The sequence below is a fragment of the Onychostoma macrolepis genome, chromosome 15 (genome assembly GCF_012432095.1).
Source record: "Onychostoma macrolepis isolate SWU-2019 chromosome 15, ASM1243209v1, whole genome shotgun sequence".
In the NCBI taxonomy this organism is placed as follows: Eukaryota; Metazoa; Chordata; class Actinopteri; order Cypriniformes; family Cyprinidae; genus Onychostoma; species Onychostoma macrolepis.
In genome coordinates this window covers 13118293-13146166 of record NC_081169.1, presented here as the reverse complement: position 1 = coordinate 13146166, position 27874 = coordinate 13118293, and the positions used below count along the sequence as shown (strand labels likewise).

Below are 27874 nucleotides of genomic sequence, written 5' to 3'. Positions count from 1 at the left end.
GTGCGTTTGTAATAAATCCATCATCGAGAAGTTTTTAAACTTTAAACCATTGCAATATCTAATATTGCTTTCTGCATTGAAAAAGTTGTCTTGTCTGAATCGGGAGAGAAATATGCACAGATCAAGCACTGTTTACAAGCGAAAACATTACAAAACTGTTGCAAACAAATATGCCTGTGGATTTTGATGTGAGAGGACAACAGGGAATGGACGTTTTCATTGGAAGCCTTATTATAGATTATGAACTCACATTTTGCCCAGAATCGACATTTTAAAATTAAACAACCTTTGGATTTGTTTCTTGCAAACAAGCAGTTTTTCACTTCATAAGCTGTTAATAATGAACTGCAATCATGCAGATTACTTGTGGATTTATTGTGGTGTTCTTATCAACTGTTTGGACTCTCATTCTGATGGGACCCATTCACTGCAGAGAATCCATTGGTGGGCGAGAGATTTCTCCAAATCCATTCTAAAGAAGACACAAACTCATCTTGGGTTCACTGTTAAAAATTTATATTTTAAAAATTTGTGGAAACTGAAAAATAAACATTGACTCAACAAATTGCTTCCCAAAAATGACCCCCAAACAAAAAAAATACGTTGTACTAATTTTATCTGAAGGTCTGAAGTTAAAATTAAAAATATATATTCACCGAACATATTCAATTGTGCTCAGCCAATCTATCAAGCAGAAGTGAAAAATCTGTGTTGACCCAACAAGCCTTGCACCAAAATATGGGTGTACGCATGCGCCTGAGAGAAACAGTTGGCGTAGTGAATTCAAATGTCTGTGCGCCAGGGAGTGGAGCCGATGCTGAGGAGCGACAAAACATCATTTCCAGACGGATTTTCCATCATTAAATTTATGGTGAGTACTGAACTTTGTCTTTATTAAGTCATGTTTAAGTTAAACAGAGTGCAGGTCTCAGTAATTTCAACATAAAAACGAAAAACGTGGGTATTACATTACATTACCGCCTCTTATAAGTTAATGTAAAGCCCAATTTATACTTCTGCGTCGGACCTATGCCGTAGCCTCTACGCCGTAAGGTGTGCGTCGTCGTCCACGTCGACGTGCAGTACACATGCAGTACGTCAGGTACGGCGCAGGCCTGTGCGTAGGCTACGGCGTAGGTTCGACGCAGAAGTATAAATTGGGCTTAAGTATTCGCTAAACGAATTAAACCGAGTTTTCAATTGTTTTACTTTAGGACAATACATTTTATATAAATTACATTGTATTTTGCAGAATAACGGTGAATTCACGCCTGTACTCATGTCATGCTGGCGTTATAACCTAGTTTAGCTCATACTGATCTCTCGGTAGGGGTGTGCGACAGGCTATACGTTATATCGTCTGCGATAACATCATATAGCTGTTTTAACGATGTGGGGTTTGACATTGAGTAACGTTATACAGCTGCCTCCGTGAAGTGCATTCAAATAGTTTAATATTAATATAGAACGTGATTAAACTGACCTGGAACTGCCTGTGCAGTTAAACAAATTTAATCAACACCTGCCAGCCAATCAGAATCGAGTATTCAGACAGACCATAGCTGCGTCCCAAATGACACACTATACACTATGCACTTATACACTATGTACGTATGCACTATACACTCAACCATGTAGTGTATAAATTATTATTTTGTCATTATTATTTGGTTATTTTGTCATTAATAATCGGAGTCTGATAGCCCCACCCCCTTCGCGACGTAATTAAAGCTGCGACAGTTGAATGCATGAAATGTTCAACATTCCACACTTCATTTTTTCGGTTATTTAAGTGCACCATCTGGGTATTTAAAGTGCACTTTTTCTTTTTGGAATTTTCAGTGTGAACGCACTACTCGCACTATTTATACTACAAAACGTCATAAATAGTGCATAAGCACGCAATTTGGGACGCAGCTCATGGCTTAAAATCATTTAATGCACAGCTAGCCTTTGATTATCGCTTAGGTATTCTATAGTCTTTGGCATGATTCAGTCTATTTTTAAAATGCATTTAGAATGATCCCAAAATTCAAGATGTGGAGGCAGATAATGTTAAATGGTTAATCAATATCACATGAAAAGTGATGTTTTTTCTTCCGCAAAGCAACTTGATTACAAATGCGATATTGATTTTATACAGCAGTTCAATAAACAAGATGGTAATATTAAGCGACTTACGTTTTAGACACAATATTGGCTGTTTTTGCTATATTTCGCCAACAAAAATAATTACAATTTGAGTCTCTGAGCAACATGTCGGTGTTTTGTTCCTGAATGAATCAACCATTTAAATGATTTGGTTCAATCACACTCACTTATTAAGAGTGACTGCCACCTACTGGCGGTTTTAATTTCACATTTAAAGTATCTTTTCATTTTTCAAATAATTCCAAATATCAGTATTCAACGTTTTAATGTTTAAAATATCAAAACATTATTTATGCAGTTGTAACTGTAGCTTAAATGGTTCATGTCCTGCATTAAACAGTTTGTAAATGTTTCCAAAATTTTTTTACAGAGCCACTGGAGAACCACACAACTGCAATGAAAATTGGAATAGTAAGCATCAGCAGTTGCACTTCAAGAGCCCTGTCAAGTGTGCTAAATATCTCCGTTGTCCTGGAAGAGGAGGTGGTGCTTCACAACTTAAGAGACTTTGTAAATATATTTATTGTACTCTTTGGATTATTCTGTGCACTCAACATGGAGTACAACAAGATTTACAGTAAAAGGTTAGTTCACCAAAAATGGAAATAGTCATTCATTACTCACCCTCATGTCTTACTCAAACCCATAAGACCTTCAGTCATCTTCAGAACACATATTAAGATATTTTTGATAAATCCAAGAGCTCTCTGACCCTCCATAGGAAGCTATGCAACTTACACATTCAAGTTCCAGAACAGTAAGAAAGACATCATTAAAGTATTCATTGTGAGTCCAGTGGTTTAACCTACATTTTATGAAGCAATGCAAGAGTTTTGTTTGCAGAAAAAAAACAAAAAACAATTTACTACTTCATTTACAAAATAATATCCAAAGTGTGGTGGTGCTTCCCCTATTGGGTTGCAGATCAATGTTTTAGTAAATAAGATGTTTATTTATTTATTTATTTATCTGTGCGCAAACAAAGCACTTGCATTGTTTCCTAAAATTGAGGTTTAAACCACTGGAGTCACATTGATTACTCTGATTATGTCTTTCCTGCTGTTCTGGGGTCTCATTTATAAACGTTGCGTAAGCCCAAAATGGGCATATAATATGCGTAAGCAATTTTCCACGCACATTTATAAAAAATAAACTTGGCATAATTATGTACGCACCGTACAGACATTCTAGACCAGTCTCAAACTCAATTCCTGGAGGGCCACAGCTCTGCACAGTTTTGATCCAAACAGCTCCAAATCACTCCTGCTTGCAAGTTTCTAGTAATCCTGAATACCTTGATTAGCTGGATCAGGTGCGTTTGATTAGGGTTTGAGCTAAACTGTGCAGAGCTGTGGCCCTCCAGGAATTGAGTTTGAGACCAATGTTCTAATCTAGACCATGCGTACGAACTCTTTTGGAGTGAGAAGTAATGAAGTAAAGGATTTTAAACTGTGTTTTCATTTCGATATGCATTTACAATAAATATTCCACTCTCATTGGAAATAAGCACTGAAATGACAAAAAAGTAGTTACGCAGAAGTTAAACAAAATTAAATTTAGACATATGGATGCATTTGATCACTTTTCATGTGGCATCCTATGTTTTAATGACAGCGAGGAGCGCTATAGGTGCACAATAATTAATTTTTAAACTTAACTGCAGATCTCATGTTACGAGGAAAATGTATTTTTTTTTTTTTTTTTTTGGCGAGAACAATGGTCATGATGTGCACTTACTTCGATATTATGGCGGACACAGCTGGATACGGTGGTCGAACGGTCAGTCCATTGTCCGGGTTGAATAGGACCAATGATAATATCTTACTGTACAACCACAGCGACAGCTGCACGGATGTGTTGATGTCGTGTGAAAGCAAAACATTATAAAAAATACCACTGTATTTGAAGGATACCATTAAAGGAAAACGGTAAGATTTGCACATTTCCTTTTTAAAATACTTTCAGTGAATCGCCGAGTCAGACAATTGTATTTACACTGCAAAAAATATAGTCCTATTATATCAGCTGTTTCCACTGAAAATGTCCCTTTCTGGGAGGAGTCGGGGTGTTGCACGTATGCACAATCTTCCCCTGACTGGGATTTATAAAGGGATTTTTGCGCAGGTTCTGGCGTACGCATGGTTTTATAAATATGAAAACATTTACATGTACGCAAAATCTAGCTTTTGTGCGTACTACACTTTTAGGATGAAATATACGGAGAGTTTTATAAATGAGACCCCTGGACCTTGAATGTGTAAGCTGCATAGCTTTCTACACTGTAAAAAAAAAAAAAAACTTGAGCAAACTTTTTTTTTTTTTTTTTTACAGTGTATGGAGGGACGGAAAGCTCTCAGATCTCATAATAAATAACTGAATTTGTGTTCTGAAGATGAACAAAGGTCTTACAGATGTGGAATGACATGAGGGTAATTAATGACAGAATTTTCATTTTTTAGGTGAACTAACCCTAAAAACTTCAAAGTACCTCTTATGAGATTATTATTTTATTTTTTGGCAAACATTTGAAGTGTAAGTTTCATGAGCTCAGAGTACCTTTTGTGATAATGGTAATATTCAGGTGGCATTACACTAAACACTGGTTAAAGTAACCTCAGATAAATTATTACATTTTATGGTGTTTTTGATATTTTTGCATGTATATGAATGTATTAATGTTTAAAGTGCAATTCATCAGCTTTGTGTATCTTATGAGAACTATAATGATTTTGTAAAGTTTACTGTGTAGAAAATTTCAATGTATTTATCATTGTAAGGTATTTTTACAATATTGTAGATTTTATTAAAAATGTATTAAAATGTGTCCGTATTCAGTGTATCATCATTTAATGTTTTTTTTTTCCTTTTTTAAAAAAAAAAAATCATTTTCTTTTGGGACAACGGGGAATAAACAATTCAGTAAGGTTGCTTTAGCAATATTTTCAGATTAGGTAAAACAAATAATGTATGCTACTATTATTTAAAATATTTAATTGGGCCAATAACATGGTTTGGTATATTTAATGTTTTTCCAATTGGCTCAACATATTAGCCAATGTTAACAGACTGTTGCCACAATTGAAAAAATTAAATTCGCAGAAATTCAATTGGACCAATGGAAAAATTTAGATGTAATCAGTCACTAGAAAATTTTGAGTTGGGGAGGTCTGAAATTTTTTACAGTGTTTGAGTAAATCTGATATAGAACCTTTTCCTCTCAGACAGAGTGATAAAAGTGAAATAAATGTATTGTGCTACAATGCACAGACAGAATATTTACATAAAATAACAACATAAAAAAGCTCTAAGATGTCTAATTTAGCATGCACAGGGCATTTTGAATAAAATATTCTTTATGGCAGAAGTCTACCATTACATGCACCTGAATTCCTTTTGTTTGTTTTTTTTGGGGGGGGTTTGTCCTGCTCCTCAGGCTGTGCTCTTGTTCTGAAAACCATCAGAGAGGGCATTTTCAGTGCCCACAGAACAAATCAACAATCACATCAATATTCAGTGTTATTGAAGTGGTACGCCAGGGAGGTGCAAGTCATGCATATTTTTTCGTTTGTCCTTGTATCACTGAGCACAAATCTTGCAGCGCTTAGATTCTCAAGGAACATGGAAGCGTAAAGGTCATGCGTGTCTGTGGCCTTAACATGCATGTATTATTATTTTTCATTACAAAGTGACTCTGAACTGAATTCTGTAACATACTAGAGGATGCTACTTTGATGCTTTCACCATCCTGCCTGTGCAATCACTCTGTCTTAACAAGCTGCTTTGTGATTGGCTTAATTCTCCACATTTTCATCGCATCACATTGACATGCAAATGATCCAACTTCAGTGACACAAAACTAAAGGACTCTGTGTGAGCCCTCGGTGTGATTGCTCCAACACTTCTCCCTTGCTCTTAGCAAGCACACTCCTCTCGCTGAAAAATCACCTAATTGCCATTTAAATGATCTGCAGCAAATTGAATCTGATACCCTCCAATTATGCACATTGTCCCTATGCCCCCATCTTTGATTGCTCTTTGTGTTCAACAGGTAGGACGACTCAAACAGGCATTTGCCGGTTTCTGACGGAAGACACTTAAAAGGGTTACATGAGCCGTTTGGTATACCAGGGTCACTTGAATTGCCAGATTGATCCCGGAGTGAGCTATCACAGTAATGAAATGTTTGTGTGTGCAAAGAAGTCAAGCAGAGAATTGAAAATTGATAAGAAGCTCATGACAAAAAGAGACGTGCATAGTAAAAGGCTTGTGAATACAAATGAATTCTTGGCAGACAGCTCCAGCTGACTAGAGCTGAATCAAATACAGTATTCCTTCAATGACAAGCCTGGAATTACAACACGGTGGGGGATATTTGAGAGGACAACTGACAACTTCAATAAAGGGTCCTTTGTTATTTTTTTTACTTCAATCAACAGAAAATCTCTCAAGGACAAGCTGCTAAATTCGGTTTCTCGTTAATGGGTTGGCCATTATGAAATATCATGGCCAACTGTATTTTTATATTATTTTGGTCTCTCAAAGACACTGAAAGTCAAAGACTCAAGGTCACATGCAAGAAAACATACAAACATCCTGAAAGTCAAAGGTTGAATTTAAACAAATAAATTAAATGACATAATATAATGAATTTATAATATAATATAATATAATATCCAAATCTCAAGGTCACTTACAAGAAAACATCTAGTTGCACTGAATAAGTGCATACTAGAAAGAACACACACAAGAAGTACAGTATTGAAATATATGAATACACTTGAATTTTTTAATTAAAATTCATTTTTATGTTCTTGAGAGGAAGTCAAAATGTCAAAGTTGTATTACGGTCCGGAAATGAGGTAAAAGCCTGAAACGTCTTTAAAAAAAAAAAGTGGCTATTTAATGGTTTGGCGTCATGCTTATTATTATAATTATTTATTAAATAGAAAAAGAAGTAGTTAAACGGTTGTGCTTATAGCAAAATGAGAGAAACATGGTGAGAGAAAGAGAAAGAGAAAGAGAAAGAGAAACTCAGGTGGGTTCAGCACAATACCATGGTCCTGCCGGGTCATGAAAAATACGCTTTATAAAAATAAGCGTTTATGTGTGTGTGAGTATTTCTCCTCTCAGCACTGTTCTGGAAGAAATGAGTCAAATAGCTTGGTGTTATGCAGGATACAAACAGAAGGACACGGCAAATAAAAGATTCATATTCAGGGATAATTTGAAATAAAATAATAATAATAAGGTGGAGCTCTCCACACAGTATGGCAGACAGCAAGGCGAGCGAGGGAAATGAACGTACAGAGTAGGCTATGCCAGCTACCTACAGCCTTATTGTTTACTGTGTCTGAAATTGAACACTATCAGGTTCAAGCAAAAGGTCTATTTCAGCTTTGTGTACAAATATGAGAACGGTGCGCTTTCTATTATAGTTTTTTCTTTTCTTTTCTTTTTTGGCTTTGTTATTTTGATTTTGCTCAAAGCAACATCTATCGGGCAAAAATGGGGAATTGGTCTTCTGTGTGGGAATGAGAATGGAGACTAAGGTGCCGGAAATGAAAGGTGAATGTTCCATCTACCTCTCTGCTGCCTTCATATAGAGTACTACACAATCAATAACAAAGAACAGAAAAAAAAAGAAAGAAAAAAAAAAAAACATCATTCTTCAAAGTATGGCTCATTCTCTTTGAACATTGACGTTATTGGGCTCGGAAGGAGTTTGATTCGGCTCATGAATTAATCATCACACGCTTAGATGTGACCATAGTAGCGGATGTAATGTGATGTTATCTCATCTTTTTAAGGAAAACGCAATGCTCCCAGGCCATTCAGGCCATCTGCGATTGAAAATTTCACGTTAACGTGTGGGGTGCGTGTGCATCTCAAAAACAGAATTCACTAGCCTATCAATTCTATAGCTACAGTTACCCCAATGGGAACATGTGACCTTAAAAAAAAAAAAAAACAACAACGTGAAAACGCTGGCATGGTTATGCAAACAAAGAGCAGATAGATTTATTGTTAACATGTTTACGTGTTTGTGCGCGTTAAACCTTTTGTCACGGAAAATCAAGGCTATATAAATGCAAACTACGACTCGCAAGCCTTTTATGTGATAATCTTTTGTCAAGCTAACCACACTTCAGACTTTAATTTGCATTATGGGGAAAAATCAAGTAACCATAATCAAACTAAAATTGTTTATTCCAATTTGCTTCTTTGAATCAAGGCATTTAGAGGCATGTAATGGATTCTGTTGTTTTGCTTCATTTTTTATTAGACAGTCGTCTTGCCGCTACATCCAATGGCAGTAATTCAACTCTCTCTCATTTGTCACAGTGGGGCGATTCTTCTCTGGAAAACATCATTACATTAGGCGTTTATCTCTACAAACAGGGGAATTTATTAGCTTGAAAATGAAAATGACTGCAAGATATTTGTGCTCACAACATACAGGAAATCCAAAGAATCTGGAAACTGTTTACAATTAAAAGTAGCTCCAATTATGATTATCATAAATTGTGTACATGTCTGAAATGCTAATGTATGTGTGATGTGTGCTGGGGTGTAAAGGGGATTACGCACCAGCTGCATTGAATTATACTCTGTCACCTCAGTTCCTGATACTATAGGAAGAAGTCAATGAGCGCTACAAAAATGGCAAACAAACAAAATTCAAATAGCCTATAGGCCTATTTATGGCAAAGTTCAGAGAGCTCGGGAAAAAAACAAACAAAGCTTTATTATTATTTTGCCTTTTAAAAAATGATTTAAACCAGCCTAAGATGGTTTAAGCTGGTCTCCCCCCTGCTGGCAAAAACATCTAAAACCAGTCTAAGCTGGTTGGATGGTTTTAGCTGGTCTTCCAGTCTGGTCATAGCTGGTTTTAGAGGGGTTTTGACCACTTCTTTAGCTGGCCAGCAGGGAGGCCAACTGACCAATCAACTATAACCAGCTTGGCTGAGCTGGAAGACCAGCTAAAACCAGCTACTTCCAACTTAAACCGACTAAGACCAGCCAACTATCTGTTTTTTTCACCAGGGCCATCTTAGCCTAAAAATAGAACTAAAACCTTCTAAAAGTAGCCAGTAGACCAATTTAATTTTAGGTTAAATTAAGATGCAATAAATCTAAGTGAAAACAAAAAATGACATCGATATATTATCCACCTTATTTTGCATCGCAGAAGTAAGCTATTTCCTGGAAATATGCCAGACTTCTGTTTCATTAGCTGCTATAGTAAATAACCATGAATGAATGAACCAATGTATTCAAATTTGCAATATCAAGCAGCATATACAGGAGGCTTTTGTACAAGTGGAAGTGGATGACAGCCTAAAGCACCAAATATTACGTACACATAAGTTGGATAGGGTTTTAAATAATTATTTAAAAGAATGCTGGTAAAATATAAATTATTATGAAATGTTAATTAACGTGAAAATAATTATGATGTGCTGCCAAGCACAACCCAAGGGAAAGTATGGTACTGTTCTTTTACTGTTCAGTAGGCTCTGATACTGATAAGACAGATTGTTTATCTGGGACGTGCGAATCTGTTGAGATTTGCAATCAATATTGTTGCCCATTCTCAAGAAACTCTTTCAGTTCCTCTCGTGCACTTGTAAAGGAACCAATCAAAGTTTTCATGCTCTATATACACAGCTTTCTATAGCTATAAGAGTAAGACCTCACTCTGAACTTTGAATACGTTACAAGTCTGCCCTCTACAGGAAAATATACCAAACTGCAAGCTCGTGCTTGCAAATACATTGTCTGACCAGCAGATGTCAGCAGATACGAACAATTCATCATTCAGCGCTTTAACATCTTTTCTCTATGCCAATCGCATGATTAATAATTTTAGAAAAGACCTCACGGGAGAAGGAAATTAGGCTACTTGTGTTAGAATAACTGTCAGACGCAGAAAGTAAATTATTAGTGTAGGAACGGGCATATTAAGCGTGACAGTGATGAATGCTATTGTCAACACTAATTTTCTTGCCCAGACATGAAATGTGAGCTCCTATTCTCTTACTTGAGGACTCATCAAACAAAACTTTGGCAGAAACGCATTTCCCTTAGCTGTTAGTGCCATCTGTACAGCTCTTGCCAGCTCCTCTGTGGAAACACAAATAGAGGGGTTTCCAAACTTCTTGTTTTTAAACTACAAGACTACCCTGAGAAAAAAGGTTAGGCCTATTTTTATTATTTATTTTTTTATTAAATTGATTTACCACATTTTTCCAATGTACCATCCAATATAATTAATGCTGCAATTTAATTTCAATATGCAATGGTTTTGGGGGTAATACATTACAAGTAATGCAAGTTACATAATCACGTTACTTTTTCTACTAATGTATTACTTTTAAATTAACAATGCAATATCTGAGTTACTTTTTCAAATAAGTAATGCAAGTTACTTATTAGAGAAATTGGAGGCACTTCATTCAGCCTGAGGCTTAATTTCACTTTTGCTGTGAAACAGTTTTTAAAGTTGCCAAAAATTTTACTTTTTGGGGTTTTTGTTATAAAAAAAATAAAAAATAAGCAAGCCCAGTCCAGGTGACCAAAAGTAACATAAAAGTAATGCAATGCATTACTTTCCATAAAGAGTAACTAAACAACTCAGTTAGTTACTTTTTATGGAGTAACACAATATTGTAATGCATTACTTTAAAAAGTAACTTTCCTTACAAGGATCCAATGCATGTCTAATGTGAAAAGGTTTTTAACAGTAAAGTATCAAAGTACTTTGTTTGGCTTAAACTGCAAAAATAGAACAATCACACAGTAATACGCCAAAAATGAAAGAAACTGCTGTGTGCATGTGAACTGTCGATGTTTCAGACAGTTCTGACGGTTATTAACACAGATCCGGATGACAGAAAGAGTATATCAGCTTATTTTCAGGCAGACGGAAATTTGGGAAGCAGAAAATAGGCACACCTATTGAATTCTATGGTGTACAAAGAAACAATCACAATGGCACAGAAACCACACAAAGAAGGTTACTATACCATGCAAGATGTCTCAAATGACAATGACACCCGCTTTTAATGACATGATTGCTCGTGGTGGTAATCTGATAGCTTTTGAGATCTTTACTAACAAAGTAACATTGTCCAGGAATTGTTCTCAAATTATGCTATAGTGATGATAGCCAAAATGAAGAAGATGCAGATAATGATGATGAACTATATTGTTTCATTTAGCCTCTTTCAGGTTCTTTCCCATACATTTATTTTATTTTGGTGTCTTTACACTACGAAAAATGACATCTAAAACACAAAAATACTATATAAATTTGTTTACATAGAAATTGCCATTGATTTATATATATATATATATATATATATATATATATATATATATATATAAAACATGATATTAGCCTATGAATTTATAAATATGAATAATGAATAAAAATATGACATTATAAATAATTTATTGTGTAATATATCATCTGAATGTGACAGTTTAGGTCTGCCTACCTCAACTGTGTAAAGGCACCTTTGTGTTTCAGGAAGGCTATTTTTCTTTTTGGAATCAAATAATGCAGAATAATGCAAATAAACCTCAATGTGTAATGCATGAGGACAATAACAATAATGCCAGTTCTCACTCACACTAAAACAGTTAGCCCGCCCCAAGCGAGGCATTAAATTGGATACTTTTGGATGATCATTGTTCTCTAAAAGTTCACCGTGGATTCTTTTCTAAAGCCACAGTGAAAAACAGTTCCTCTTTATCCCTGCATGGGATATAGAGAGCTAGATAAAGGAAACATCAGTGAACTGATCCGTGAGGGAGATCATTATTTTCAGAATGACAAAATGGGGCACCGCCTTCAGATCTACTACACCTCGCTATATTGAGGAAAGATGACTGGGGGGAAATATTTTAGATTACCAAAGCGTGTCTTAAAAGGACCGTTAACCCTGAGGAAAAAAAAAATCCGTCGTAATTTTTTCCTCTTCATGATGTTACAAAACATAATATTAGAGATTGAGTCACCATTCACTCGCGTTGTATCCCTCTCCACACAATAACAGTGAATGGTGACCGAATGTTACATTCTGCGTATCTCCAGTTTTCTCGCGCAAAAGAATGAACATTTTACAGATTTGGAACAACATGAGAGTGGGAAAATAGTGACAGAATGTTCTCCTTTGCATTAACTATCCCTTTAAATATCCGCGTCTAATTTAAACCTAACGTTACCAGAATATAAAAAAGATTTGTCTATATAGGCTATGTCTTGATTTCCCCTCCCATTCCTTACTCTGGGCAGTCCAGGTGAATGTGGTGGTCGTATTTAGCTTCCAGTTTGTGTTCAGTGTATTATTTGATCATATCGCTGTGTTTCCTCAGAGGCGCCGCTGATTGGGCGGATTAATTCGCGTGCATCTCGAAGCGGCGTGTGCACGCGCTCTTGCCTCTCACAGTCTCAGCGCGCGACATATGGGCACGCGAATTTAAACCGCAACAATATCAATACAGTCCAACGATCAGGATCCTCGTCCATATTCGCATCCCGTCCAGAAAACTTCGTGGGAACTTCGCAGGCATAATTTTACGGATTACGATTTTTTTTTTCATTTCAAGCACGAAAGACAATAATAAACAGTAAACACACTGTGTTTCATAAAGGGATTGCAATGTTTCCGACCAAGGCGATAATCTTGGTGCTTCTTTCCTTTGGCTGCGCAGGTAAGATCGCGTGCAAGTGTTATGCAATAATCGCACACGAAATATAAACAGTTATATAATGAAGAGCTAGGGTTTTGTGCATTTTTCTGATTTGCATGCTACTTTTATGGTCAGTGGTGTAGTGTCGGTGGCAGGTGCATCTGTGGACCTGTTTGAATTCTGCTGTGCTCATTGATCAACACTGTTGCATACAGTTTGTGAGAGGCAGTGTTGTTTACAATAACGCATGCCACATAACATACTGCAAGTATCCTTATAATACAGTTTATAGGGACTGCTGTGAGCTAATTTGCTAGGCTAGATCCAGTGGGCTTTGATAATGGAACCTGTCCTTTAACTAGACAGGATTATCTGAGCTAATATTATAAGCAGCCCTGTTCTTGCGCACTGAGTTAAAGCCTATGTAAGATAGCAGAAGGATTCGAAAGAATCGCATTGATTTCCATTGATCCTCAGTAAATCCTTATGGGACAGTGGTGGGATGAATTTCTTGGCAATCCACCTGCTGCACGAGTCGAGAAAGATCCAATCAGCGAGTTTGGGCGGGAACTGTCTATGATGTATTTAACCTGTTTTGTGTATTACCTCATAGGCAACGCGGAATCCCAACTACATTGCAGTTATAAAAGTCGGGTGTTATCAGAGTCGTTTACATTAATGTTTGGCTGATTTACATTGCTTTTTTATGTAAATGAATCCATTTATTTATTGTGTTTATAAATGTTTGCACTTAACCATTTATCAAGTGCACTTGTCTAGAGTTTTTTTTTTTTTAAATAGGCTAAATGTAAGGTTTTTTACAGAGCTTTATTTACACATTTTTATATTATCAATACTTTGCACTTTGAACTTCTGAATGTCTGTTCAGTATGTAACGTGACACATTAACATTACTATAATTAGGTAACAAAAGGCAGTTGCAAACTTTAAAATGCTCTGCACCAATAAAATTTGTGTTTCTGTACCAAATCACATGTAATAGCAATTAATTGAACTAAGACTGGAAAGTTTAACTTAATATCTTGCGATTTCGGGGCACATGTGTTCCTGATCATGATGAATGATTGATACGCTTAGTCTTAAATACTGCATCGATGGACTCAATGTGCGTTAAGGGCACTGAGTTTTGCCATCAGACCTGGGACAGTCCTACACATCTACTTCCTGTGTGGCGTGCATGTGCTCACAAGTGGCCAAGACCACAAGTGTGGGTATTGGGACAGACCCTAATTTTCCATGGATTCCCTATGGAATTTCCTGTGGGCTTTTAGCGTTTTGAATTTATGAATGAAATAAAGTCAGTGGTTAACTTTACTTAAATAGACTTCCTTATTGTGTTCTACCACATAAATAATGTTTTATTTCTCAAATGTGAATTTTGATGCCACTGTGTTTCTACAAAAATAAGTCACTAATAAAACTTGCTTCTGATTTGTCAAGCATTTAAACTCATCCCTAGTAGCTGTAGTCCTTAAGGAGCAAGTTATGTTTAACTGATTTGAAAATTTGTGTTTGATGTATAACTGTAATTTATGGTGTAGAAGAAAACATGAAAGTCTCTTAAATGAACGTGAAACTTTTTTTTATTCATATACCAATGCTCTCTCTTGGCTTTTAGGACAGCAGCTCTATTGATGAAACACTTAAATGGTGAAGATGTGGTCACATTAGCAAAACTTCAGCGGAAATTTGTGGGCAAAGTTGGCCCATTGTCAATATTGTGGAGAAGCATCTCTCACTCACTTAAAAATCAAGTAGCTTTATATTGGTCAGCGTGTCAAATTCCCATGTTCAGAGTTAACCAAACTTAAGTACGATGCGAAATTTGTGTGTGGACATGTTTTGCCTCACACGTCCCTCACGTAAAATTGAGATGACTGCATTTTGCCCAAAGAATTTCTCCAAGCAACAGTAAATGTGACACGCTTTTAGTTCACCTAAAAATGAAAATTCTGTCATCAATTACTTGCGTTCATGTCATTCCAAACCCATAAAACGTTTGTTTGAAATACAGATGAAGATATTTTCAATGAAACCTGCAAGAATTCTGTCCCTTCATTGATACAATTGTTTTACACAATGAACAAATGTAATTTAGGGTTTTATTCGTATATGACCATTGATCATACATGGGGCTCATCAAATATGGTAAAAGAGCAAACGTTCCTGCTTGACGTGCAAGATCAAACCTCATTAGCTATCTCAATCCAAAACATGTTTTCATTAACGTGCCTTTATGTATTCTGAACAAAACTTCAGAGTATGCACAGTTCACCAGTCACTGCTTTCAGACCGGAGAAAACCACTGCTACAATGCCACTGGAGCTACTGTGAATATAATTGGATTTTTGTCTTGTTGTCAGCTAAACGGAAAGCTGGCAAATGTGTTAGAATGTCTTATGAATGTTTTAGCAGATATTTAGTATATAGATACAGATATTCAGTCTCCTCCACTAACCAGTTCATAAGAACGCTGCACATGTGTGGAAGATTTTTTTTTAAACTTGATTAAGAAGATAAGACATTCAAGCATTTACATGTTTTTTTTTTTCCTATTGATCTGATTGTTTCAGGTTTACACCAACCCTTTCTATCTGATCTAAACTTCATTCAGATCGAACTCAGTCGGATTGATTCAGGTGTTTACATGAAGGCTTTTCAATTCAATTGAGCCATCAATCTGACCACTAATGGATTGGGTGGATGTAAACATAGGGCGATTGTGTCTCTTAAGAAGACTTGGATTGCTTGATTCATACAGATCTTTACTTTTAAATGCATGAAAGTTCTGGTTGTGTGGATTTCAGCAGATATAAAGAGGGTGAAAGAATAAAAATATCATTGTGTTTCGAAGATGAACAAAAGTCTCATGGGTTTGGAATAACATTAGGGAGAGCGAGTGACAACACAATTTTCATTTTGGGTCTTTAAAGAGATTGATTACCTGTGTAATTTTTTGTTTACTTGCACCCCACTGTAACAATTAAGAGCTAGACTTTAATTTTCCAGAATTGCCTCTTCAAAACTCACTACCACAGTGCCAGGGTGATATGGGAGGTTGCCAGGGCTTGCTATGTGGTTCCTAAGGTATTCTGGGTGGTTGCTATGTGGCTGTTAAGTAGTTCAAGTCAAAACAAAAGACCACCCCCGAGTCTCAGTGATATTCTGCTCCCTATAGGCCTTTATCACAGTCGTCGAAAATATGCATCAGGATATCGTGACAACATATTCCATCGTTTCATAATACTCAATTAATTGTTGTAAACTGAGATTGGTGTCTTTAGAAGACGTATATGTGCTGAATTCTACATAAATGATCCACAACAATGCCGTGCTATGGGCACAGCCATTGATAGAGGCTGCAGCGGAAGTTCTTTTACGCTACTATTTGAATCTTCCGCTTTTCGAACGCGGAAGTGTGATAAAGGCCTATTGGTTCCTCCTCAAGTCTATCAGATTTTTTTTTGGGGAATCATTCCTTAGCGTAAACTTTACATATGAAGTTTAATTCTCAGTTATGAAATTTGATAAAGCAAAATGAGCAATAAGAATAGTGATGCTTATCTTAGCATCCCCCACTCTTATGTCATGGTTTTGATGATGAGAGGAAAACACAAGGCTGTGCTGCCGGAGATGCTCTGGGACCTCATCAGTGTCATCTGAGGGATAAGATGGGCGGAGCCCTGAGGTCACATGATGCACTTCCTCAGGCTGTGGGCATGAGTCATCTTTGTGACGTTATCTCCTGATATGCAGTTAAGTTCTCATTGGGCTTTTAATTAGCTGTGCTAGAGATAGCCTGGCCAAAGCGAGATGAAAACAATAAATATGATGTAACTCACAGTGCCGCCACTGATCCGGAAACACAACAGACTGATCTCATATCCTCGCTTCTGAATTCGAGGAGATGAATTCGTGGCCTAAAGAAAATGGGATTTAACAGGACAGATGTTGCACTGACAGATCAATTTCCCTTGATCATTACTGCCGTACACCCACACAAACATGCAGAGTGGTTGTCATGCACAAAGTGTGACTGGAATCTGTCTCTTCATCGCTGATGAGATTTGTGCATCTGCATTTGATGTTTCATTGGAACACTGTTATTTTGTGTCTGCATTTGCAGTAGGTTCAGAAAGTAGATTTACTGTTTACACGTAGTCTACAATCCAGTGTTGGTCCAATGGTATATGTCCAAAAAAATCTGGTGTAAAACACACGTGCCAAGTTCTTAGAAAAGTTTTTTTTTTTTTTTTTTTTGTATTTGTTGTTTTTCTATGGTTTTGAAAAATGTTAGACTATTTTTAAGAAATGTTTCAGTGTGATGAAGACTCATTTGGTGTATGTCATTACATTGTCGCGTCATGTGGTGTAACCATCAACTAAAAGTAATAAAATTTTTTCCTTACACCTTGAAAGCATGTGAGTGTACACATTAATAATTATTTTTCAAAAGTTTTAGATACTTTTTACCTTTTAAAAATCTACTTTTTTTAAAAAAAATGTCAAAATTCATAAATAATATAAAATTGTCAGGAAGGCGCACCACATGACTTTAGAATTCTTTACTTATAGGTCAAATTATGTGATATTTTAATACATTATTGAACCTGTCATGAGGGTTTACAGGGGTCCTCTTGATGATATAATTTGTTCATTTATTCTTTTATGTTTTTTTTTTCCAGCTTTTTAATTCATGTTGGGCCACTTTTTTGTCACACTTTTTTGACTTTAGCTTGGCATACACGTTTTGGTGAATGTTTTCGTAAAACTCTTTTTTTTTCTTTCTAAGAATTCAGAGATGAAAACACATGCTCATATAAGAGCTTTATTCACGCCATTATAAGTATGATTTGCATTTTTAATGTTTTTTTTTTTTGGCTTTTTGACTTTATTTTGATAGGACAGTTAGTTGACAGGAAGCTAAGTGTAAGAGAGAGGGGGGCGGGATCGGGAAAGGTCAATGAGCTGGGACTCAAACTTGGGATGGCCAAAGTGCAACGGCGCTGTATGTCAGCACCCTGACCACGAGGCGATTGTGACGACGACTTTTTTTTTTTGTTGTGATGTATTTTTTAATACTTTTTCTAAAATTAAGAGATCTGGACAATCCAGGGTCATTGACCCTGTTTTATCATATCATACATATTATGTGTTTTACCTGCATTATTCCTGCATGTGATTGGGCCATATGACTTTTTAGCCACACCTCATGGCTTTGACTTGGCATGAAAAAAAGTTTTTTAAATATTAATCAGCAGATAAGCCGTCTTGGTAAAAATATAGGCCTACTGCAATTTTTATGTATTTATGAATACTTGTTTTTGAAAATTAATAGATCTGAACAACTTTGAAAAACATTTATTGATCCTGTTGAATCATATCATAATATGTTTTTTACCCTAGCATGCTGTGACTTAAAACAACCTAAAAAAATTTTCCCAGGGGTCATTCTTGGTGGGCTGTTTCTATTTCAAGGTTCAGCCAGTGTAGCGATAGCATATGTCACTAAGCTGGATAATCCGGAAAAGGCCTTCAGGGGTGAAGGCATACTACATTCAGCGTTTCGTCACCATTTGGTGGTAAATTCATGTCTAGGGCCTCCCCATATGTGCAACCAAATCATTGAAACCATAAAGCCCTCAGCCGTGATTGTTCGGTACAGCAGAGATCACATGCTTATCCTGTTGTCTGACATGTTGTGTCCCAGTGGACGCTTTTAAACCTCCATGGTCGTTTCCCAGAGAGCTGCTGCAGATGTTTTAAAAGGACACGGCGTATTACTGATGCTCATGCTATATATGATGACTTTATGAGCTACATTTTGCTGTGAAAGTATGTCTCTCACAGTGATATTGGATGGCAGTAACATGGCCAGCAGTAAATGCCAATGTCTGGGAATGAGCCCTGAGTTTTGCAGGACGTCCTGTTTGACTAAATGGTTCCCTGGGATGTAGCTCTTCTGCTTGGCCTCACCTTTGATCATGAGTATAGCTGGCAGATTTAGGCCTGCAGAATGCTGGAGGAACTGCAGCACGTTCATGCTTAATGAGACCAGCCCTTTACCTTAACACATCCCTTGCAATGAATGCCATTTATGACTTCTGTTTCTCAATGTGCTGTCATAATGCTATATGTTTCCAAAATAATGGATGGCTTAAGTGCTGTGGATTGTTGTTTTTATTCAGAAAGACATTGTTGAAATGTGGTGTCTGTCAGTGCACTTTGTTATAGACGTGGCCTAACAGTGTTGGCCTGGAAACTGGCAAATAATTACCCTCATGCTCTCAGCTTTACTGGTCTATGATATAACTCGGATATGTTTAAGAGAGTGTTATGGATTATCTTCACCAGTCAAAATGCAGTTTAAAAAAAAAGTTAACACAATATGCTTTAGTTCATTCTTAGTGAGTAGGCCTATATAGCCTAACGTTAACAACTGTCCATAATTAAATGATTAAATGTAGGGTAGGTGATTTCGGAGAGGCTAGCTATAACAAGCAAGCTTTGAAAGCATAAGATCCCACCCTCTTTGCAAATCACTCTCCAAAGCTTACAGTGAACCAATGAGAGACAACGTTGGTGGAGGGTTGAATGCAACGTTGTCCAATTACCTCATGTCTCATTCATTGTACATTACAGTACAAAGCGCATAACATTACAATAATAACTCCTGCCATTTTCACTCGGTCTGAGATAGCGTAATGGACCGCGCTGATGACGTCTTATCTCTGTGCAAACAAGGTATGCAAAAGCATACATTAACATGCAGGTAGGACAGCCTACTGTAGCCCTTGGATCGAGGGATATGATTTGATGAACATTTTATGGACCTATGCCTTCCATCGGTGATAGAAATACATTTAGACCACTTAGCTACTTAACAATTGCTATCGGGATGTGAAGAGACTTTCAACTGGCATTCAGCCAAAGAGTTGTACAGTAATAAAAACTAGCAAGCTAAATATAACTTTACACATATGACGTTACATGTTGGAAGTCTGAAGATGAATCCAGGAGTTCCTTCCTGCATTGAAGTCAAGCGATTGTTAGGCCTAATTTTAATTGAAATTTAGGAGAAACCTCAGCATTTATCATAAATTTTTGTTTATGTTGCAAAAATGTCCAGTCTAACTGTAAAAGCTATGATTAATTGGAGAAATTTGTTAATTTATTTGCAAATTTGTCCATTTACTGGACGGTCACAGAGATAAAATAAGTAGTAGTCAGCTGGTCGTGTGATCTTAATATGGCAGCCCCATGAGGCGACCATCCTTAATGTAAAACTGCTTTTTATATGACTGCGTTATTAAACGTGTATGTGTGTGTATTAGGGCTGCAATCAACCAAAGAAAATCTTGGTCGACTGAAGTCCTGAAACTTTCGACTAAAAATCGACTAAAAATGATGTTGTGGAGAAAAAAAAACCGTACGTTACATTAATTAGATGCGCACTGTGCTCAGTACTTGGTAGCCTTGTTGTCTGCCTAAATTAATTATAAATAAACATAATAAACTAATAGGCTATTTGCAGTATATTAAATCGTTTTTGACCTAATTATTTTGCACTGAAATGAGTCTGACACACGAGTCTGTAGTCTCTGACAGCGGTGCATCACGTGCACCTGCGCAATATCATAGCCTGTGATTTCTGAAAACAGTACTATGTTGTCAACTAGTGATATCACAAGAACTTTTGAGGAATGTGCAACATAATTTAGAAAATTATTTTTGTCATATGTTATAAGTATAACTGTCAGACACTATCATTTCAGCCGCTCTGCGCAGCTCGCACAGAGCGAGGCTGAACATAAAACTCAACTTGGCGGCTGAGACACGAATAGACTTAAAGCTTTTACTCTTAATAAACACAAAAGGCACGTCCACTTTAATAAAAAAAGAATATTTATTAAACAAACAAGAGCAGAAACCAAATAAAGTGCATAACTGAAAAATAAAGCATCTTAGGTTCAAAACTAACACAAACAGTGGGCACAGCGCAATTGCGCATTCCAAATAAAAAATACAAAAAACAAAAAAAGTGCCCAAATCCAATAAATAATACTAGAAATAAATTTGCAGTTTGCACAATAATAAAAGGGAACCATAAAAGTAAAGTAGGCTACTACAACATGTTAATCATCCAAATTTTAAACGAAACCAAATAAAGCGAATACAACAACAAGGTAGCTGCACTCAGAACAAATACAAAAATAAATAAATCAAATGCCCAAATCCACAAGTATTTAAAATTAATAAATGTGCAAAATTATAAAATGTTATTAATGTCCAAAACGAAATAAAGTGCAAAAAATAAATAAAGCATAGGCTCAAAACTAAAACAAACAGTTTGCACATGAAATGAGCGCGGCCAAACTGATGAAATGAGCAAAAAATCGACCAATCAGAATTTTGGTCGAACCAGACCGTATCGACCAATTAATCGACTAATCGGCTGGGACGTTACAGCCCTAGTGTGTATATAATATATATATATATATATATATATATATATATATATATATATATATATATATATATATATATATATAATGTAAGAATTCAGCCAAAATATTACTGTAAATTTCACCTTCAATGTATTGCACACAAATATATTTCGCACATTGCAGTCAGAAACATCAGTTCTGTGGCAGTATTCATTTCTTTATTAATGGCTCTGATTTTTCACTGGCTTCTTCCCCCGAGGGCATGTTCTCTCTTTGCAGGGCTGGTGTTGGTGTGAATTTTTTCTCTGGGTTTGATGTCTTTATAGCATCTGTCTACTGCTAAAAAATATTGAGAAACTGAATTAAGAAATGCAATTAGAGGCTGTATTTTGGCTAACTATTCACATACAGTATTCCCATGTGAATTGAGCAATGTTGTGATTTTACGCGTTTCAGGGGTCACTACAGTCTTCAGTGCTTTTTTTTTTTTTTTTGTGGTATTTTTTGCTTTTGAATTCATGTAGGCCTAATTCTTCCTTAAGCATTTGCAAAGTTATTTGTCCATGCAGGCATTTACAAAGCATTAATTGCTAAAACCATAAAGTTAACCTCAGAATTCTGTATAAACGTTCTACTTTTTAAGGATGATTAATTTTAATTAATTAAATAAATTAAATTTAATATAATTACATATGTCCCAAACTTGAGTCCTCGTTTATATTAATGAACAGTGATTTAAAAAAAAGAAAGAATAGTTTTTCATGTATTTGCATGTTGTAAGATTTCGTTATCAAGGATGAAAACATGGCAAACCTCATATAAAATAAATAGAAAGCGTGTTTCTGGTTCCATTTATTTTATATGAGGTTTGCAACTGTTTATATATTATTTAGTTTGACCTCCTAATGTTGACAACTACTGTCTTTGAAAACAAAACATTTATAAAAACAATTTCAGATCCCATTTTGTATCCTCTTTGTGGAAAGCAGCACTTTTCATGTAACAGTGAAAGATGAGTGTCTACCCATGTGTCCTGCCATTCTTTTTGTTGCATCTCATCTCTTTCTTTTTTGACTCACACACACACACACACACACACACACACACACACACACACACACACACACACACGCACATCCCCTCTCTGCCTCTTTCTCTTGCTGTCTCCCCTTCTGTCTGTTTTCCTCGCTCTCTCTTTCTCTCACTTACAAGCACGTGCCACCCGAACACACTCACACTCACGCACAGACACACAGATGGAGAGTCCAGTGTGACTGGGTGACCTCCCCTGCCTGAAATGCCTCACACTTACTCGGCCAACAGAAGCTGGATGTGTCATGACCCCTGCCGTGTTGTCTTTTTTCTCCCGGATGTTCCATGTAGAGTTTGAGCAAAATGTCTGCAGGCAGTCAGATCATCAGAGACAACGGAAATGCAATGAATGAGAAAAACAAACTCACTTTTGGGCAAGAAGCTCCCTAGTATTACTAGTACTATAGTGCTAATGCAGATATCAGTATTATTACACACAAATCAGCATTTGTTGGGCTTACTTCATGCTTATATTGCATCTCAGGGTCTCAGTTCTTTAATGGGCGGCACTATGGACCAGCAGGCAGCATTTTGAGGCACTCAATCAGGAATGTCCCTTCTGGTCTGATGGCAGAAAATTCGCTACGTCAGGCTGCAGCGAGTGCGTCATCCAGGACCCACAGCTTGACGAGAACATGCATTAGTCTCTCTGCTTGACTGCCTCCGTCCACCGCTCTGTAAATACATGATGACGGAACAGGGTCACTACTGCTTTTTTTCATTCTTCTGAGCTCCATCATGAAATATAGTTGCACAGAACAGCCATCAAGCCTTAAGGTTGAAGCTTATATTTAGTCTTACACATATTTAATTCTGTATTTATTAGTGGCACTGATTAAAGGGATAGTTACAAAAAGAAGATATTTTGTTGGTAACCAGTTTTGGTTTCACTTCCATTGAATGGACAAAAAATAGTCAATGGGAAATTGTTTGATTACCGTGTTCCACAGAGGAAAGAAATTCATACATGTTCGGAACAACATGAGGGAAACGGCCATGATGGCAAGCATCACTATTTTGCTCACATTTGAAACATGCAACTCAAACGTGCTGGGTGATCAATACAATAGTAGTAAACCAATATATCGCCAGGACTGATAAATTGGCCAATATTTGCCATTTTATGATTATTGCCAATTGTTGCCATAAGTGTACGAAGCAGGACTTTTATTTTGACAGTACTAAGAATGCAGCCATTTCTCACTTCCTAATGTTTTCCTGTCATCTTTCTACTGTCCTGTCCATTAAAGGCATAAAAGCCCGAAAATATAACTTAAAAAAATAAAAGAGTGTAGCCATTTGAGTGCAGAGTTCACCATCTTCGGTTAACTCTTCTGTATAATAAATTATTTGTAAAAATTTCAAACAAAGTAAATGGTGTATGAAAAAGTGTTTTAGCTTTTGACTTTCTGTTATTAGTAGGCCTAAAGGCAAAGTCTATAATGCTTTCTCATCTATTTCTCTCATGTAAACCAATCTTTGAAAATCTAGTAAATATTCAATTCACTGAACAGTGCTGGTTAAAATGTTTACTTAAAAAAAAAAATATATATATATATATATATATATATATATATATATATATTTTTTTTTTTTTTTGTAAAAATGCTAAATTATGATAATAAAATCAAGAAGTTGTTATCTGAGATTTTAAATTGGTTAATTTTACTGGTTTATTTATTTATTTATTTTCTTAATTGACAAATTTCAAGTTATTATAATTATATAATAACTTGATAGTAATAATTATATATTTTTAAGGTATTTATAATTTGGTAAATATGATTTATTTTAATATTATTTGGTATAATGTTATTATTTTATTGCAGCATGTGTTATTTGCTATCTTTGTGCTATCTTTAAATTAAGTAGTGTGATAAAGTATTGGTCATCGCCGGCCACATTGCTTTATAAGATTTATGCATTGCTTTATGCTATTGCCCATTAAATTTATCCATCCATCCATCCATCCATCCATCCAGTTTGATCACTACAATCAATCAATCAATCAATCAATCAATTTTGGTTGACCACTACAGTACAACCGTTTGTACAGTAATTCATGAACAAATGACTAGTTAACTGAAATATGGCCAGATGAATTGGAATCAGAATCACACTGCAAGCTTTTAAATGGGGAATTTTAAGTGATTCAGGTTTTTTTTTTTTTTTTTTTTGAGAGGGCCAGTGAGTTACCACCTAGCAACCGCATAGAACACCCTAGCAACCACCTAGGAATGCTTTAAAAATCATCCAGAATATCCATATAGCAACATCTTGGCAATCACCCATAACACCTCAGCATTGTAACATTGAGTTTGGCATTGGCAGGCATGACTCACTCAATGCTAAATGTCTAAATATCAATAGCAGTATTCATCAGTATTCAGTATTCATGTGCATTTGGTTGGTAGCTCATCTTCTCTCATAAAGCACAGTCTCTCCGTCAATTAATTTAGCATGTGAGCGTTTCAGCAGACACACCGCTTGTTATTCTATAATTAGAACAAGAGGAATTGTTGGATGTGAGCATCGCTCCCAGCCACGGATCTGTTCTCTCTGATCATCTCTGTTCTCTCGTAATGAGAGCTCTGATAAGCTCCGTCAGCTCGAGGAGTCAAGCCCAGAGACTCAGAGACCTGGACCAGGCGAGAGAAGGGAATCCTTGGTTCTCCTTTGTTGTAAGACACTGCATATCTCAAGATGTCCAAGAATGAAGTTGATCGGTGCATTTGAGCGGGCCGCTGTATTTTTGGCATGATTGTAAAGTATTGTGGCTGCCTACGGCTGGCGTGCGGGGAGGAGGTGCCTCTCCACCATCTGTTGCCCTGTCACTAGATATGACACACGCTTCTTCCAGCAGCTTTTTCACCAAATAACAGCAGTTTTTTGGCAGATCCTGTTGCATTCTTTTGTGGGCCATTGATTTTTGCCTAAATCAATTCTGTGAGCTTTGTAGGCATTATATTTACACTTGAAGCTGGTTATTGAACACAAAGTGCCAGCTGGGTTGTTATTTATATCCATTCTGGATTAATAAAGTGCCTCAATGAAAAACAATAATATATATATCTAACAATATAAGTTTTTATTATCACTTTTTATCCATTTAACACATTCTTGCTGAATAAAAGTGTAAATTTCTTTTAAATCTGTTTCCAGCACAACTCTTTCCAACATTGATTATGAATCAGCATATTATAATGATTTCTGAAGGATCATGTGACACTGAAGACTGGAGTAATGATGCTGAAAATTCAGCTTTGCCTCACAGGAATAATTTATATTTTAAAGTATATTAATATAGAAAACTGTTATTTTTAAATTGCAACAATATTTCACAAAATTACAGTTTACTTTTGTATATATTTTTATCAAATAAATGCAGCTTTGAAGAGCATAAGACATTTTTTTTTCCTGCATGATTTCACAGACAACAGTTTTTAAAGATTAATAAGCAGTAAATATATAATCATATGTTTATTACTGAAGAATTCTTATGGTTCTCTAATAATTATATTCCTTAAATGCAGTTTTTCTTCATTATGATATCAGGATAGTTGAATCACCCTGATATTTGTGACTTTATGCCCTTCTCAAAATGAATTTTAACTCAGAAATGAAAAACATGGTCATCAAAGATGTGCATTCAAGTCATTGCAATCATGTAATGCATTTTTTTAATTTCTTAGATCTAGGCAAAAAAGAAAAAGAAAAAAAGGATGTGGCTGATCATTGTTTTCCAGTTCTGTTCCTGGATAGTGTGACAAGCATTGCACTTCAAAACACTTAATTCATACAGTAACTGAATTTTGAGTGCCAAGTTGGCGTCAGTTCAGTTTGAGAATGTTTTGAAAAGTTCATTGGATATGAATGACCAAATTGTTCAGTTTTTTTCTTTTTTGTCAGGAAAGGTCTTACGGCTAAGAAATGGAGACAGGGCCATCTGTTGCTAAAACCGAACACAATTCGACAATACTTGCAGATGCTGAATGCTGCCATTTTGTGCTCTCACAATGAGATTAGGGGCCTTGTTACTCCCACGACTACAGCAGGAGAAAATGAGGTTACAACAGATATAAAACTGAATAACTGCATGTATCGACTGAATCGTTTGTCACTGTTTTGGGGTTCCTTTGAGGCCCTCTTTGTTCTGGTGCTTAGCATGTTGCTGTGCTTTTGTTTTTTGCGTTTTACAGTAAATCTGATTTAAGATTATTTAGGGATATTGCTTGGTGCATGCTGAGTTGCCCGAGAGCAGAGAAGACCGACTGTGGTGGATTAGCATAATTAGCAATGGCGTGGATTAATGAGATACGTCCCTGACGCACTTGATGTATGAAAACCGCTCTGTGCTGCCAATTGTTTGTAGAGTTGTGGAGGCACCAAGTGCCAAAGAATATCAATATTGATCAGTGGTTACTTTGATGGAAATACCAGAATTGTAGCTTATGTACAGGAACTAAGCATGCACATTAAAACATTATATCAAAACGAAAATGTATATACCTATAGATCCTCCAAAGTGACATTTGCAGTAAACAAAACCCTGTTTTTTTTACACACACACACAAATATGAAAAATATAAGATGAAAAAGAAAGAAAGAAAGCTATATACTGCATATACACTGTAAAAATGATTTAAATAAATTGAACAAAGATTACTGGAATATATTTTTATAAGAAAATACTACTTCGATCTTTGTGCTTCAACATTTCATGTTTAATTCAATGTCTTACTTGCCATTTCTTTGTAATTATTTGTGGAACCTTACTAATTAACCTGCTTTTTGGCGACTAGTTGTCTCCTATGACCTATACTTCTATTATGTGAACATGGTTTGGATTTTTAAAGTCTAACACCAAGCAGAAAACATTTATTCTGTGATCTTTGTCATCCGATAACATGAAAACCAAAAGATGAGCCGAACAACTTTCACTTCAGGTGATTAAAAGTACCATTAAGTACCTAAGTACCAAAGAAAAATAATTAAATGATATGAAGAACATTTAATTTTAAAGTATTTAATTTATTTTATTACATGTCCCTCTGGAATACTTGATTCTGATTGGTCAGTCGCTGCACTGGGAGATGTTTTTGTGTAATTAATTACTGCTAAATGATTTCATGTCTCTCCTAAGACTCTACAGTGTCTTTTCTCACATAATAGAACGCAAATCAATATTTCATGCACACTTATTTATTTATTTATTTTGCTAAGTGGCTATGTAATAAGCTGGATAATGTGCAGTCATCTCATCATTATCCCCAAATAAACCCCTTCATTATGATGTAAGATCACCTTGTCTGGTTTATTTAGCAATGACGGGCTGACTGTAGATTATCCCTTACATATCTAAGAATAGGCATTACCACCTGGATATATCAGAATTACTCATCATGCAATATAAGATTTTGGTCATACCAAATGATTTTTGGGTCATCCACCAGAGACGAGAACTA

The 27874-nt window shown here is 36.0% G+C and overlaps 1 protein-coding gene across 12 annotated transcripts in view; it reads left to right on the top strand.

Moving 5' to 3' along the window:
- The first annotated feature begins 12573 nt into the window (after positions 1 to 12573).
- The window catches only part of ncam1b (neural cell adhesion molecule 1b), a 104152-nt gene continuing 88851 nt past the window's right edge, over positions 12574 to 27874 (top strand). For 4 of the 12 annotated variants that reach the window (XM_058799855.1, XM_058799856.1, XM_058799858.1 and 1 more), the window contains exon 1: positions 12574 to 12870. In XM_058799855.1, coding sequence (XP_058655838.1) covers positions 12819 to 12870 — 52 coding nt within the window. In that variant the 5' untranslated portion in view covers positions 12574 to 12818. The remainder of the gene's footprint in view (positions 12871 to 27874) is intronic. The other 8 variants (XM_058799848.1, XM_058799851.1, XM_058799846.1 and 5 more) reach the window with 2 other exon arrangements.